At 41.2% G+C, this 14,890-nt stretch overlaps 3 protein-coding genes across 6 annotated transcripts; all 3 read left to right on the forward strand.

Moving 5' to 3' along the window:
• Positions 1-1,693: 1,693 nt before the first annotated feature.
• On the forward strand, positions 1,694-3,384 carry s100a11 (S100 calcium binding protein A11). Its single transcript, XM_072370753.1, has 3 exons — positions 1,694-1,803; positions 1,904-2,043; positions 3,055-3,384. Exons 2-3 carry the CDS (start codon positions 1,915-1,917, stop codon positions 3,187-3,189), a joined length of 264 nt encoding a protein of 87 aa, XP_072226854.1. The 5' UTR covers positions 1,694-1,803; positions 1,904-1,914; the 3' UTR covers positions 3,190-3,384.
• A 1,637-nt stretch (positions 3,385-5,021) lies between these two features.
• s100u (S100 calcium binding protein U) lies at positions 5,022-11,847 on the forward strand. Its single transcript, XM_072369883.1, has 3 exons — positions 5,022-5,165; positions 7,832-7,960; positions 8,272-11,847. The coding sequence occupies exons 2-3, from the start codon at positions 7,841-7,843 to the stop codon at positions 8,824-8,826; spliced, it is 675 nt and encodes a 224-aa protein (XP_072225984.1). The 5' UTR covers positions 5,022-5,165; positions 7,832-7,840; the 3' UTR covers positions 8,827-11,847.
• A 205-nt stretch (positions 11,848-12,052) lies between these two features.
• On the forward strand, positions 12,053-14,594 carry s100s (S100 calcium binding protein S). 4 transcript variants are annotated; one of them, XM_072370204.1, is made up of 4 exons: positions 12,053-12,106; positions 13,255-13,301; positions 13,625-13,778; positions 13,959-14,594. In XM_072370204.1, exons 2-4 carry the CDS (start codon positions 13,288-13,290, stop codon positions 14,154-14,156), a joined length of 366 nt encoding a protein of 121 aa, XP_072226305.1. In that variant the 5' UTR covers positions 12,053-12,106; positions 13,255-13,287; the 3' UTR covers positions 14,157-14,594. The 4 variants fall into 4 exon arrangements, with proteins under 4 accessions (XP_072226305.1, XP_072226308.1, XP_072226306.1 ...); XM_072370205.1 differs by lacking the exon at positions 12,053-12,106 and adding an exon at positions 12,997-13,107; XM_072370207.1 differs by lacking the exon at positions 13,255-13,301 and having other exon boundaries at positions 12,059-12,106.
• Positions 14,595-14,890: the final 296 nt, after the last annotated feature.

A 14,890-nucleotide genomic window follows, 5' to 3' on the forward strand; every position in this document is an offset into this window, starting at 1 on the left:
TTTACCCAACCCATTGCTGTACATCATGACTAAACATCTCCACCTTGTTTTCGTCTGTCCAAAGGACATTGTTCTGTAAATGTTGTTTTTTTTCAGACACAACTTTACAAACCTGCTTTGTTCTTATTGGAGAAAAGAGTCCCTTCCAAACAAGCCATACTTGTCTTTTTCTAATTGTACTGTCAAGAACTTAACATTTAACATGTCATGAACATTTAACATGCTAATTGAGGCCCATAGAGTCTGAGATGTAGCCCTTGGCTTTTTGCAGTTTTTCTGAGCATTGCTACATTGGGTGAACTTGCTGGGACGTTCACTCATGAGAAGGCTGACATCTGTCTTGAATGTTTTCCACTTGTGAATAATCTTTCTCTCTGTAGAATTATGCACTTAGAATTGTTTAGAAATTGTCTCATAACCCTCCTCGGATTGGTGAGCAGCAATAGCTGCCTTCCGAGCATCATTACCGACAGCTCTATCTTGGAATAGAGTTGACACACACCTCAGTGCGCGAGACGAGAAAACTGTCAAAACATTAGCTTTTAGAGACGTGCCCAAACTTGCTTATGATCTATTAACCAAGCATTTGAATTGCAGTACCTGACTACTCAGCTGTTGTGGAAACAGTAAGGACGTACTTAATTTTTCTCATACTGATTATGCATTTTGGCTTAGTTTTTTGTTCAATAAATTATGACACACTGTAACGTGTCATGTGTTGCTGTTTGACTGAGCTTGTATCTTTCTGTTTTTAAGAGCTGGTGAGGACCCAGTTTTTTTTTTCTTACCAGTGCTGACACCTCAGAACTGAAAGAGGGTTTACTTTCTTTCCCATCCTTTTATGTTTCTATGGAGAGCATTTAACAAACCAACTGAATAGATTCATGAATGAAAAGAACTAGAGCTGGTGTTGTCAATGCAATAGTTTTGGTGCTGAAAAGTTAACAACGCCACCCAACAGCGTGTGAAACACGGCAGCTGACTCACTCTTTGATGGGAAGCAGAAGTGTTGTCACGACTGGCACCTGTTATCACCCCTAAGATACCAAACTAAAATATTTACTCCCAGATTTAATACTCTGAGCTTACATTCACAGGCACAAACTCACCCGCAGCCTGTGCTGATATGACGACGAAGCAGTCACAGACCTGGTATGTTGATGAGTGAGAACAAGTCAGTCCTTCTGAAACAGCAGAGAGAGCCTGCCATTCTTTAAATTCTACAACAAGTCAGCAAAGAGGCATTTCAGACATTTGTGCTTTTTTTTCCAGAGAGGGCCCTCTCTTTGACTTCTAATAACCATCATCCTCCACTGTGGTTAAAATGGTATTCCATACACACAATATGCAGTTGAAAGGTTGTACACATGAGTCAGTGTGCGTTTGTCCTCTGTGCTATTATTTGAGTCATGTTTTGTATAAACTAATTACTGCTTAGACATGCATGATTCTGTCTCTTGATTAGACCAGCCTGATGCTATCTGCAGAAAGACTGAGATAGGTTTTGTGCAGTCATCAGAAGAGATTTGCCCTTTGTAGGTCAGCATGGCAGTTTTCTGGCTTATGTGGGCGTGTGAGAGGGTTTGCAGTTTTTTTTTATGTGCCTGGGTCATGGAAATCAGGCAGCGATGAGGGCAGCCTGCAGGATGGGGGAGAAGAGATGGGCAGGTTAAGTGTTTTCCGCTGATGTGTGCAGCAGTGATGGAGATGAAGCACATATATTTGGGGAGGTGATGGTCAGAGTGGAGGGATAAGGCTCTTGGCACCTTCTGCAACTCGCCACGCTGTATCTAAACCCAGCAGGTAAGGCATCAACTGTTGTTTTCTGTTGCTATATATCTATATCTGATTTTATGTCTAGGTGTATTCAGCTTTGTTGAAGCTTTTTTCACATGCTTTACAGCACAAACCATCATGGAATCAGCCATCACCACCATTGTCACCCAGTTCAAGGTGTACGCTGGGAATGACGGATCCTCCAACACGTTGAGCAAAGATGAATTCCACAGCCTGGTGACCTCTCAGCTACCAAACTTCGTCAAGGTGCGTCTCCTGGGTTGTCCTCAGCTTCTTTGGGTCCTGATTTCTGTCGACTTCATTGAGCACAGACAGGGAGACGTTAAATGAAACTCGGTTATTTTGCAGCATCTAGACGTTTGGAGCTTCTTTACATGTCAGATGTTACACTCCACAAGTATTTTCCCTTACAAAAATAATCATTTGTTGCCACCACTTAGTTTTACAGATGTCAGAGCAGAATTAAAAATATAATTTTTATATTCTGGGACGTAAACATGACCATTATCATATTTTAAAATGTATGACTTTAGCACATAAATGATCATGCTATAGTACCTGTGTGTATTGTAACTCAAGTTATTGTTTTTCAGTCAGTTTAAGAACTTTGCACTTATGAGAATTTCCTGTATTTGATTTTAACACCACACACTTTTACCACTACATACTTTGTGTGGGTGTACATGTGACACACCACACTAGGTACTGTTTTTCTTATTTTTTCTTCACTTGTCAGTTAAAACATTGTATTGTAAGTGACTAACTTGTTTCAAAACTCTTGTCTCAGGCTTAGGTTTAGGGTGGGATTACCTTTTCTTTAAAATTCAACCTCCAGATATGTTTAATGATACAGTTATGATTCTGTATGTTTTCTTAATAATTGCTGAAAAGTAGAACCAATCAAACTTGTGACAAGATAATTAAAATCTTTCACGTTTATGACAGTGTAATAAAAGCAGTTGTGTTTGGCAAGTAAAGCAACTTTTATTATAACTGTTAATGTAATAAATATGTTATAAAGGCTACAGTCAGTGATTATGTTTAAGTTAAGTTTCCCACAGTTATCAACACATATAGGCCTAACATGTAAATAAATAGATTGAATTTGTGCCTTTAAAGGCTTGTAACATTAAGAAACATTGTGTGTCCATATACTCCACTCAACCATTAGGTGGCAGGACAGTCTTTCTCAGTAGCTGATGTTGCAGCTCAAAGTGATCTTACAATGATCAGTGTCTCCTCTATGATCACCCACAGAATGCCAGCGATCCCGGAGCGATCGACCAGCTCATGGGCTCAATAGATGAAAACAACGACGGGGAGTTGACTTTCTCTGAGTTCTGGCAGCTGATTGGCAAACTGGCGAGTAATCAGGGAGGCTTCAGTCCGTAGTGCTTTGCAATCTTCTGTCATTGAGCTGATTGTGCAACACCCATCACTTAAGTTTATTTCGGCTGTAAACTGTGGGGCGTTTGAATTATTTTATCGCTCCACCAATGCGACATGTGTAACTCTTTAGTTAACCATTTGTTGAATGTGGGGAACTTTGAATTAAAGGCTTCATTGTAATGAATCTACAACCACCTACTCTCAGTCTCCTGTCATTCATTCACCATGTTAAATGATGTCCAGTCACCCACATTTGAGCAGGAGAGAATGACAGCCTTGATTTGGTGCTTGTAATCCTATATGGATTACTGCCGCCACCATCCACCCTATATCTTGTTCCATAGGGCTTCCTAATGCCTGTACAAAGCTGCCTGCCCAAGCATTAAGCAGCTATGATGCAAAAGCATGGTCTTTACTGTCCATCAATAAGAATGGAATAGATGGTGTAATGGGGACATGTGGCCCAATACATCCCATCATATTTGGGAGACCTTATTGTTGTTGCAACATGGTGTTTCTTTAGACTGTATTTCCCTCTGATTTGGTCACTTTGGATTACTTCTAATGTCTAGACAAAGTTATGTGTGCTGGCACGCTCCCCTGCTGTTTTAAAGCCTATAGACCTCAGCTAATTTTGTAAGTGGAAAAAGAAAGGTGCTGCTCACTTGACTTTGGGAGTGTGGCTCTTTCAACTGATAAGTAAAAGTAACCTTTGTATCTGAATTAAGCCATGGTAAGGTGCTGGCGTGGACAGGTAGACATTGGCCCAACAACTCCAAAAAACAGACAAAGTGAGCAGGACATCTATCTAGGGAAGACTTTGTGCACACTGCCTGTTTGCTGCCGTGAGCTCCTCCAGATAACAAACGTGGGTGTTAATGTCTCGTGTAGCCATACAGAGAAACACCAGCAGTGAGATATAATCTGTGGAGGGAATTTACTACAAGCTTGTAGAAGAGTCTGGCAAGACTGCTTCACATCTTGCCGCTCACATCAGCTTTCCTGTAATATATCCTGAAACATCCAAAGTATTTGCCTAACTCTGCAGCCAAATCAATGGGTTAACTGACTATTTTGTCCACTTTTATAACTGTTTATGAAAACCAAAGGTTTTTTTTTTTAATTGTGTCTTTATGTCATACAGTGGTGTCCAGTATTTTCTAAGTAAACATACTAAAGCACTGTAGTTACTTTGTTAATGCCTAGAATTGCAGTCTCTGGTCAGATTTTCTATCTCTGTCTGTCTTCAGCTCTATCTCCACCCAGGCACTTCAGCCCACATTTTAAGTTACTTGTACTTTACTTAAGTATCTTGATATTCGTGTTAAATTGATCTAACAGCTGTAGGTTACAGCAAAAAAACAGAAGTGATCAGATTGAATAATATATCAACTGTTACACAGTAACTTGAGCCACATATATGTGTTCTTACGTTTAAAACAGAGTAATATGGCTATACTTTCAGTTCGTTTATTTTTTTCCCTTTCTGTTCACTTAATAAGTGAAGTGAAATGCTCTTGAAAGGGCCTGAATCTTGTGCAGATGAAGTAATCCCACCCGCCCTGTCTCCCCGTCCCAGCAGACGAAGTCGGTCCAAGCCACAAGCCAGACCAGCTGGCGTGAAACTGAGCAAATCACACATGAAGTCAAATAGCTGGCCCACGCACCAAAGATAATTCCAATAAAAAACATCTATGGGTGCATTTGATACACTTCCACTCCCTTTTCACGCGAGTTAGGGTCGTTGTCTTCCACATTCACAGTCCCTCCTCGCACTCTTCCAGGTACACGCCCTTTGACTTGTGAGGGGGAAAACTTTTAAGGACAGAAAAAAAAAACTAAATCACGGAAGAGATTCTGCAGTCCTACTAGTTTGGCAAGTCCTCTGGGCTCAATCAGCGTAGAAAGGCGGAGAAGAAGACAGAAACTCGCATTTACACATATTTTATACACTTCTCGTGTCCCGCAGACGGTAAACGGTGAGTTGAATGCGTTTGTGTTTTTTTTGCTTTATTTTAAGCTTTTCCTCCGTCTAAGCAGCTTATTTCCCCATCGTTTGCCACGTTTCGATAAACTCTTGTAAGAGCCATGAAACTTGGCTGCTGTCTGACTGCAAGACGGAATCATTAACTAGTGTTCTGCGAAGTTTTAGGATCCCCTTGCGCTTTCATAAAAGCGGGAATTATAATTGTTGATTGTTGTGTTTTGTTTTCATTTTCCCTTTTATCGGCCGAGTGTGGTTGTTTTCTACTCTCGTCCTTAAATTCCTGCAATGAGACCAGATATTTTGAATTAGATCAGTTGTCAAGCTGCAGGTCAGCTACCGACAACTTATTAGAAATGGAAGGGACTCGGGAGTGACAGGGTTTTGGGCTTAAACACAGCACAATCCGCCGGTATCCGGGTCGTGCGTAAAAGCGCTTTTGGCAATTTGCTTTTTTATAGCGAGGCCCACTAGAGTGACTTTCTGGATTTCTGAGTTTATCTCGGTAGATTTGTGACAACTTCTGTCAATACTTTTCCCCCTTTTTTTCTGTCAAACTTCTGTCAATACTGAGTATCTACATTTGAGTATCTACAACAACTTGCGGTGTTTATGATGAGTTCAAAGCCACTGCTCCTCCTTAATGTAGCACACGCGGTTCTGCGTTTAAATATGCGCAGAAGAGCGGGATGAAAGACGGTCACTGTTCGTCTGCTCATCGCAATTTACAGCCACAACCTAACTTGTTCCTCTGTTAATATTTTATGCCACACTAGCGGTAGTATTGTCGTTACTCTGCGCACATACCGTATCACGTTCGCCCATTTGGAAACGCAACACTCCTCTTCTTTGGGCTCTGGGGGGAAACGGGAAACCTTCGGTTGTAGGCCTGTATGTTTAATTATTTGCGCAGTTGTTTTGGGCGCGTTTGGGGCAAATAACAGGGATTAGTTTGGACAAGTTGAACCTCTGACGTGGGACGGATGAAGTCCTGAATTAATTTGGCTTAATTGGGGCATGCGTCGGGCTGCTATCCAAGCACCTTTAGATAGGTCACCAGGCAAATAATGAATGTGAGAATGTAGTGAGATGTCCGTTCAAGAATAGAAGAAATGTTGTGGGTATTTCTGGAAAGAGCTGTTAAGCCTCGAGTTTACTCAGGCTGCAGAGGGTGTGTCACCGGCGCAGGAAGAAGTCCCCTAAAATTCCAGCAGCGCTCAGGATTTGTTCGGAAAATTAAAAACTGACTAAAGACACCTTTACTCAGGTGTGCAGTTAAGAAAAAAACTAAAAAGAAAAGCTTTTTCAGTGCATGCTCATGAAATTACATTTTTTTAGTGACAGCTGTTTTGACACTCAGAAGAAATGGAGTCTCGGCTTCATGCAACAGCTTGTGGTTGTACTGTGTTCATATGGCTCAAACAGTTACGGAGATCATAGGTCATCTTCATTATCTGAAAAGGGTCGAGTGAAATGTTAGATTTTAATGATGCTTTGCTGCCAGAGCTCATTGTCACCAGGTATAATGAGACTAACAGTCACATAGCTGAATTGGCCATATAGTGTATGCTTGTGGTGACACTTATAGGGAAGTGTTTTTTTGGATGGTGCTTTAGTGTAAAATGCACTTCAATAAGCTGTTTACAAATGTACCTTTTGCAAGACCACATCCTTGTTGAAAAAGAGTCAACAGGGTGTTTATTCATCTGTGTAACCTGTTGTTTGCACTAAGGCATGTGAATAATAAGCCAACTGACAACTGTGTTTGTCTTGAGTATGTCTCGCTGCTTTGGGGCGAACTTGCTCAGAGTTGGCCTGTAAATTCCTGTCTAAGTGATCTCCACAGACAGCAATGAATGGAATTCCAGGAAACATGTCACTTACTGGCTTGCTGCACTTTGAGCAATGTCTGTAGTTTATCTTTGCATCTGACAAGACCCAAATTCTTGATTGCATTGCTGTCAGGAAGACTCAAATATTTGTGCATATTTCAATGCGTTGGAGCCAGCTGGTGATAATTCTACTGTAGCTGCCCTAATTGTCGTGTTTGGTTGTGTGTGTGAGACAAGTAGCTTGAGAGGGGAAAAGGATAGCAGAGTATAAAACCAGGATGAGGCAGTGGCAGGTAAAAGAAGAGAGTGACACTGGCGAGAAAGCAAAATCGAGAGAGGAAGAAAGAAAGAGAGAGAAGGGCAGACAGGGACTAGGTAATCCCTCAGGTAATCTGAATCCCAGTTACCTCGGTGGCTTCAGAAGATCAGATGACCTATCAAAGATCAGAACTTCCATTGTGGATCAGAGCTCGTCTCGCAATCAAACTCCCTCTCACCCTCTCTCCACTTATCTCACGTCACCGTTCCTGTCTTATTGTAGCTCTAGACTCACCACCTGATATGAAAGCCCTCACATGGACGTGAGGGGATCCTCTGTTTCATTTTCCACTGCATGTGCCTGTAACCACATTGTGTTTTAAATCAAACATCTCTAACTTCCTCCCTCACATAGCACAAGACAATGTTTCAATGTCTGTTTTTCTATCTATCTGTCTATCTATCTATCTATCTATCTATCTATCTATCTATCTTCATGTCTTTATGTCCGTTTGTCTGTCCTCCTACCTAATCATCTATCACACCACTGATGTGACTTCTCTTTTCCCAGTGAGGAGACATGGAAGATGCCATTCAGAGCATGGTGAAGGCCTTCCTCAAGACGACCAAGGGAAAGGAGAGTCTAGGAAAGAAAGAATTCCAGAGCCTGGTCTCAAACCAGCTCGGCAACATGCTTACGGTTAGGAAATCTTTATTGAAACTCTCTGACCTGCTCCTAACCTTTTATGATGTAACCGTGAAGCACATAGTGGTCATTTAAAGAGATGTGGCCAGTCTTAATCTGTCCATATTTTTAATTTGATCGAATAATGATGGAATGGTGTAAAAGTGAAGCATTATCTTAGAATTTTCATCTTCAGCCATTTCGCATAAATCAAGCAGCTGAAAGACTGTAATTTATTGACTGTGTATGGTATTTTTTAGCAGTGAAAGTCCAGACAGAGTTACTCACGCTTGATTGTCTCATGGTTCTGTTTGTCTACTACCCAGGACACAGATAGCAAGGAGGCAATTGATAGCATGGGCCAGGGACTGGACTCCAACCAAGACGGTAAGGTCGGCTTTGAGGAGTACATGAAGCTAGTCGGCTACTTGGCGTGTTCGCTCAGCGAGCAGCGCAGGGTTGCCAAAGAGGAGCCTGCACAGAACGCTGCATCTGGTCAAGGGACGCAAAGCGCCCCGGATAAAGAAGAGGGGAAGTCTGAGACAAATGCAGAGGTAAAGGAGGAAGCAAAGCCAAAGGCAGATGAAGAAGCAAAGGCAGACGCGACAGCTGAAGCAAAAGTAGAAGCAAAAGCAGATGCAGACGCAAAGGTAGAAGTAAAGGTCGAAGCTCAAGCAGAGGGAGAGGCGAAGCCTGAGGCAGCAAAGGAGGAAGCAGCACCAGCCGCGACGGTGGAGGCAGCTGCAGCAGCAGCAGTAGAAGTGGTTGGTAAAGAGGTAGAGAAGGCGGAAGAAACAATAAAGGTGGAGGAAACTGCAGAGAAGTTGCCCGCTGCTGTGGAGGAAGAAGTGGAGAAGAAGACAGAGGAGGCCACTTCATAGTGGACAGTCCATTCCTTCACAAAAGAGATAAATCACACTCCCCAATTCAACACTACAGAGAGCATAACATGTATGCCAAATAGCTGATCATTTTTAAGATATACAACCTTAAAATATGAAATTATGGTAAAAGATCAAACACTATAAAACCCAACTCTGAAAAAAACACTATTCCTTATATATGATTATGTACATGAGAGTAGAGCTATCGCTTTGTACTGCTAGTTACCACTATGTCCATATGTACAGCATGTGCATCCCACTATTAAGCACACTTACCTCATTATGATGACATACTATGATAGCATGCAGTTGTACACTATCGTGAGCATGCTGTATCCCTGTGAAAGCTTTCATGTAAACTATGATTTCTGCTGCACACTTGACTAAAGTGTCTCAACACACTACTGCAGACAAGATACTCATGCTTTCCCCAATTATGTCTATCTTCCAAAGTTGTGGAATGCTCTCATTGCACATGTCATATGGGTCCTCTATGAAACTTTAGCTACTAACATCATGCTAGACTCCCATATCTCAAAGGAATACTTTGACATTTTTGGGGGCTTAATAGTCATGATTCAGACAAGATGAATGGTACCACTATGAAATGTATGACTTTGTCATAATTGAAGAGCCAAAAACATCTAAAAGTACAGTTAAAGCTCACTAAATATATGATTAAGTCTAGTTGGTTTAATCAGTTTTTATTTTAAACAATCAGTGAGCTTTAAAGGAGGTGGTAGGAAAGAACCACGCCAGCTTGAACCTTTGAAAATGTCAAATATTACATATTGCATTGCATCAAATTCTAACACTAAATCTTTTTGCATTCCTTTAACTCAGTACTATGGCTAATTTAGTAACACTATAAACAAACTGTTTAGCTGAAGCTTTGCAGTGCTTCAGCTTACCTTGATTGTGCTCTCATCCTCCTTCTTCTCCCTTTTTCTAGTCTAGTCTAAAGGCTATCGCACTCCTTTTCCTATTTTGTCTGGAGCCCACAGTATGTTATCCTCACCCATCCTCAGCCATAAAATAGGAACTGGAAGATCAGGTGTGACCCTTGGCTAAATAATTAAGGCACATGGATGGAATCTACACCTAAAGGACCATTATGGTAAAAAAAAAGGGAGGCTGAAATAGTCACATGGGAGTGGCTGGGGACTAGCATAGCAGGTCAGAGAAGGTGTTTGTGCAACCTAATCTGCCTGATTAGACATGGAAGAGAAGAACAGGATAATAAAGCACCAATAAGTCAAAAAAAGAAGTGGTGCAAAACTTTTCTTTTTTTTTTCCGAACTGTGATAGGTTCTCCTTACTGAACCATTAGGTGCTGGGCAATGACTTTTCTGGAGAAACCTCTGGCAGCACTGGATAGAGGGAAGTGGCGAGAAAAGCAGAAACCTGAACTCTGTTTTTGAGGCTCCCTTTAACATGAATCATTGTAGTTTGTTGATTTCAGCACCAGCTGTTTGGGCTTTTGTTTGTCTGTCACACCCTCCTATGGTTTAAACACCCTGTTTGACCTGCAACTGGATCCTTGGGCATTAGGCATTGGGAAATTACTGGATTAGGCATTTCATGAGTAACACACCCTGGGACACAAACAATTACATGAAAGTAATCCCAGGCTCAAGTAGTCTTGCTCATCATATGAGGTGGTAGCATCTTTGACAAAATTTTGCTGTTGTTAAGCAACAAATGATACTGAGCCTAACATGTTCCATGTTATCTGGCACTTATTTGCTAGATATTCCCATTTTACTACCATTATGGCCATTATTAAAATTCTACTTGGCCTCTTTATATGTACCTTAAAACCTATATCTAACTCTTGTTTGGACCACTATGGAGATCACTTGAAAATGTACTTCTTTGCCACATTCTATGCAATTTGTCAGTTAAATGATTTGTAAATCATCTCATCATTAGAAATGACGCCAAGAGGAAAGGGCTTGCCGTGTGTCATAATTCAGCTGCGGAGTGCAGACATTTTAGGCACACTACCAAAACGTTGCACCTTGTGCACTATCAGAGCACCTGGCATTTCAAACTGCTCAACAGCAAAATGGGCGCGACAACTAAACACGGGTCAGGTGACACTTGCCTCACCGTGACACTCCCATTGTAAATACTCTAATTTGCACCTACTCTCCTCAGTCTGTACTCCGAAAATACACTACGCGTCCAGCATTAGCTGATATTAACAAACTTACTGCTTACCCTGGACTTTTTTTTTAGACTATTGTTATCATTTCTTATATTAAAATCTTAACTTTTTGATATTACTTTTGGTACTTTCTGTGAATATTAAAAACATCAGTCTATTGCACCATCTACAGTCAGCTTCCTGTTTAGCAGTGTATCATCACTGCCCTTGTAGGCCTATGATTCACCTACTTGATGATTTGAAATTACTGAACTTGCACTACCGGCAGATTCCTTTTGTTTAATGTGAGCAGACTTGGTTTGACCATCATGTGGAAAATGTTTAATCACAGATAATCCTTTATTTGAGCATACTTGGAATAACACAAGAGAGATAAGATTTCTTTCAAAGAGGTTTATGCTTTGACAGATATGTCCCGCAGTGTAGACTCCACCCAGCTTTAACTCAAATAGATTAAAAACATGCTGGAACTGAGCACAGCAGATTTGCATCAGGGAGTGATTCCATTGTTCCTCAATAAATCTCATTCCCTCTGAGACACGGTTGATGAAGATGAAAGTTGAAAATCTACTGGATTTACCAAGTACACATGGAAGTATACAGATGTTCTTTTCAAACTCACAGGGTCTAAATGTTTGTTATTAAGGGACAATTCCCAGCATGCTGTGCAGTCTATTATCTGTTTATTTCCTGCCAAGACCTAGAGAGGATGTGTGTTTAGCAGCTGGACTCGTGTCAGTCCACTGTCATGTCCAATAAAAGTCACTGTGCTAATATTTCATAAGTAATGCTGTATTATTTTTGCTTAATCTATGTAATGGCTAATAAAGAATAACATTTTGACAACATGTTTTCATTGTGAGGCTCGCTCTGTTAAAAATCCATATGTATATTTGATGGAGAGAGGAAAGGAGGGAGGGGAATCACCAAGAGAGATAGATAGAAACAGGAGGAGTAAGTGGGTGAGTGAGTTTGGGGGTGAGGAGGAGGGGGGAGGGGAACAGGTGATATTTAAGCCACTGGCAAACTCTCTCCCCATCCATCTCTGCTTTGGCTCTGTCCCCTGCACCTCTTTAAAGACAAAGGAGGCCCTCCATCAGCACTCAGGTAAGACAGACAGCTTGCTTTCCTGGACTTTCTCCTCTGTATCTGATGAACAGTTCACTGCGTAGCATTCTGTGCAACTGCAGTGGATACAGTGGGAACTAAAACCTTTAATATGGAATAAATAGTGGGTGCTCTGCAGTAGACTTGGACTGTGAGGGTCATTTGATGGGTTTGGGTTTGCTTTCCATTGATGTGGGATCTCTGAGAAGAGGGTGACAGGAAATTAAAACATAAAACAATCAAAGCCAGAAGGGGGTTTGTTGATAAGCAGTGATACATGATCACTATATACTGACATTAATCTAGAATAAACAGCTCTTGACATGACTGGAATGATATCTCCATGTATCCTGCCCCATAAAACTGACAAACTTTCATTATGTCAAAGCCTAAAACAGTTTGCAACTCTTTCAGGACATGGATATGGCTTCATCAATAAGACTACATAGTGCATGTGCATTATTACCATTCTAAATATTGTATGGGGTTACTGATAGGATTTGCGTATCATTGTTTCCTGTTGTATTGCGTCAGTCACTGAGACGAATGACCCCTATAGATTTTCCAGCTCGCCAGCTTTGGTATCCACTGGCCTCCTCTTTTGTCTCCTACCTGTTCAACATTCTGCAGTATGATCAGACCCAACAACTGCTGACTGACAGCAGCGAATGCTTTTGTCATAATCAATAAATCATGCTGAGGGAGACTGGCGGATTGATTGCCCCTCGGTATAACTGATAAGCCTCACCAAAAAACTCTCTACACTGTTTTGATATTCCTGAACTTTTAACTTGAGAATGAAAGTTGGATGCATCTGAGTGAACATGGAATTCACCCATTTGTAAGCAGAGTTAGTGCACATGCATGCACCTCAGGTTACGTGCCGCCTCAGTTTCTGTATGTCAGGGTTGTGTTTCACTTCTGGTGTCCATTTTGAACGATAAGACCGTTACACATTCGACACACAGAGACGTGTTTTACACTGAAACCACTTTTCTACGGTAACTATCACATTCATTACCAATTCAGCTAGCACCTGAGGAACTAAAAACAGTGAAGTGTGTGCATTGTTTCTACACAATGAGACCGTGTTCGCACTCAAACGTTGCATCATTGAGAGTAACCTATCTGTGTCTGTGTGTGCACAGTCTCTCCACGAGTCCAGCACAAGACGCTCCAAGATGCCGGACACAATGTGTGTAAGATTCGAAAAAGCTTTTCCAAAGCTGTTCTCCATCTTTCCATCCAAACCTCTGAAATGTGAAATCTTCAGGAATACTACCACACTATTTTAAATTTGGGTCTACAATAGCCTCTGCACTTCACACAGAAAGTTATTCAACCTACTTAGTTTAAATGGAAAACCTCTCTCTTTTTCTTTTCTTCCACTCATCATTCTAAGTGTCACTTTATCTTGGAGGTGGCTTCATCCCTGATTGCTATGTGACCGCACATGCAGCTGGGGCTGGAGCGGGCATTTTGTTCCAGTCTAACCTTTTGACCCAATGCCCTTTCCAGAATGTCCAAGGAGCCCACTTCCAACCTGGAGAGTGCCATGCAGATGCTCATAAAGACCTTCCACAAGTACTCGGGGAAGGAAGGCGACAAGTATACTCTGAGCAGGGGAGAACTGAAGGAGCTGCTACTAGAGGAGCTGGGGAGTTACCTGGGGGTAAGAGTAGAGTGTGTCAAGAAACAAATACATGGTTGCACACGAGCATACAAATGCAGTTTCCAAATTTGCAGGTATGCACGCACACACAAGTTCAAACAAGCCTGTGCTTCATGAGCCCACACACAAATAACAGAGGACACATTCTTAACTCTCTCTGTGTCTGTTCCCCACTGACAGAGCTCCAAAGATAATGAAGCAGTTGAGAAGGTGATGAACGACCTGGACGCCAACAATGATGGGGAGGTGGACTTCACCGAGTTTATCATTCTGATGGGAGCCCTCACGGTCGCCTGCAACGACTTCTTCCTGGAGTTCAAAACAGATGACAAAGCAAAAGACGCAGGCACAGGCGAGTCAGCAGAGAAGAAAGATTGAATCTGTGCAAGAGAAGGATAAAAACAGGAGGGAGGGAGAGAGGAGAAGAAGAGGAGGCGGAAGAGCTGTAATTCGGATGGCTTTTAGTCTTGTGTAATTTTCAAGCACTAAAAGCACACATTGTAGAAGATTTTCATACCCAACCAATTCAGGTCATAAATCCAGTTAGTGACTTTACATAAACAACAACTTTCAACTCAATTTAAGCCGTTTTGACAATTCACTGGGGTAAAGAAGGCAATGGAAAGAAAGGGAGTTTTGCAGAAATGGAAATTTGAGCTTTTCTTGCACACAAATAATTTCTGAACATATATGAAGTTATAGATCATCATATAATTGTATGTAGTCAGTGTTGAAAAATAGGAGATCTTGCACCTATTTTGTAATATTTTATGGAAATAACCAATGCTTCAAAATATTAAACATGGCGTTTAAACAGCAATTTCTTGGTGTCTGTTTGGTTTCACATACAAATCTGTATGGAATGCTGTGTGTCCTTTGTTTGGTAGACTCATTTTAACTTGATGCAGACAATATGTTTAAAAAAAGAGTTGTGACAAGGGCAACAGATAAATAAACTGTGTAGTCAAAGAAAAAAAATGTCACCCAATGGATTATCTTACAATTCATTAGGTTAATTATCAACAGGTCAGTAACATAATTTGGTATTAAAATAAACATCCTTTCTGAGAAAACTATGTGGGAAAAGGAATGACAAGCTAAGCGTTTCATAA

Source organism: Leuresthes tenuis, unplaced genomic scaffold, assembly GCF_036924035.1.
Source record: "Leuresthes tenuis unplaced genomic scaffold, fLeuTen1.0.hap1 SCAF_18, whole genome shotgun sequence".
In the NCBI taxonomy this organism is placed as follows: Eukaryota; Metazoa; Chordata; class Actinopteri; order Atheriniformes; family Atherinopsidae; genus Leuresthes; species Leuresthes tenuis.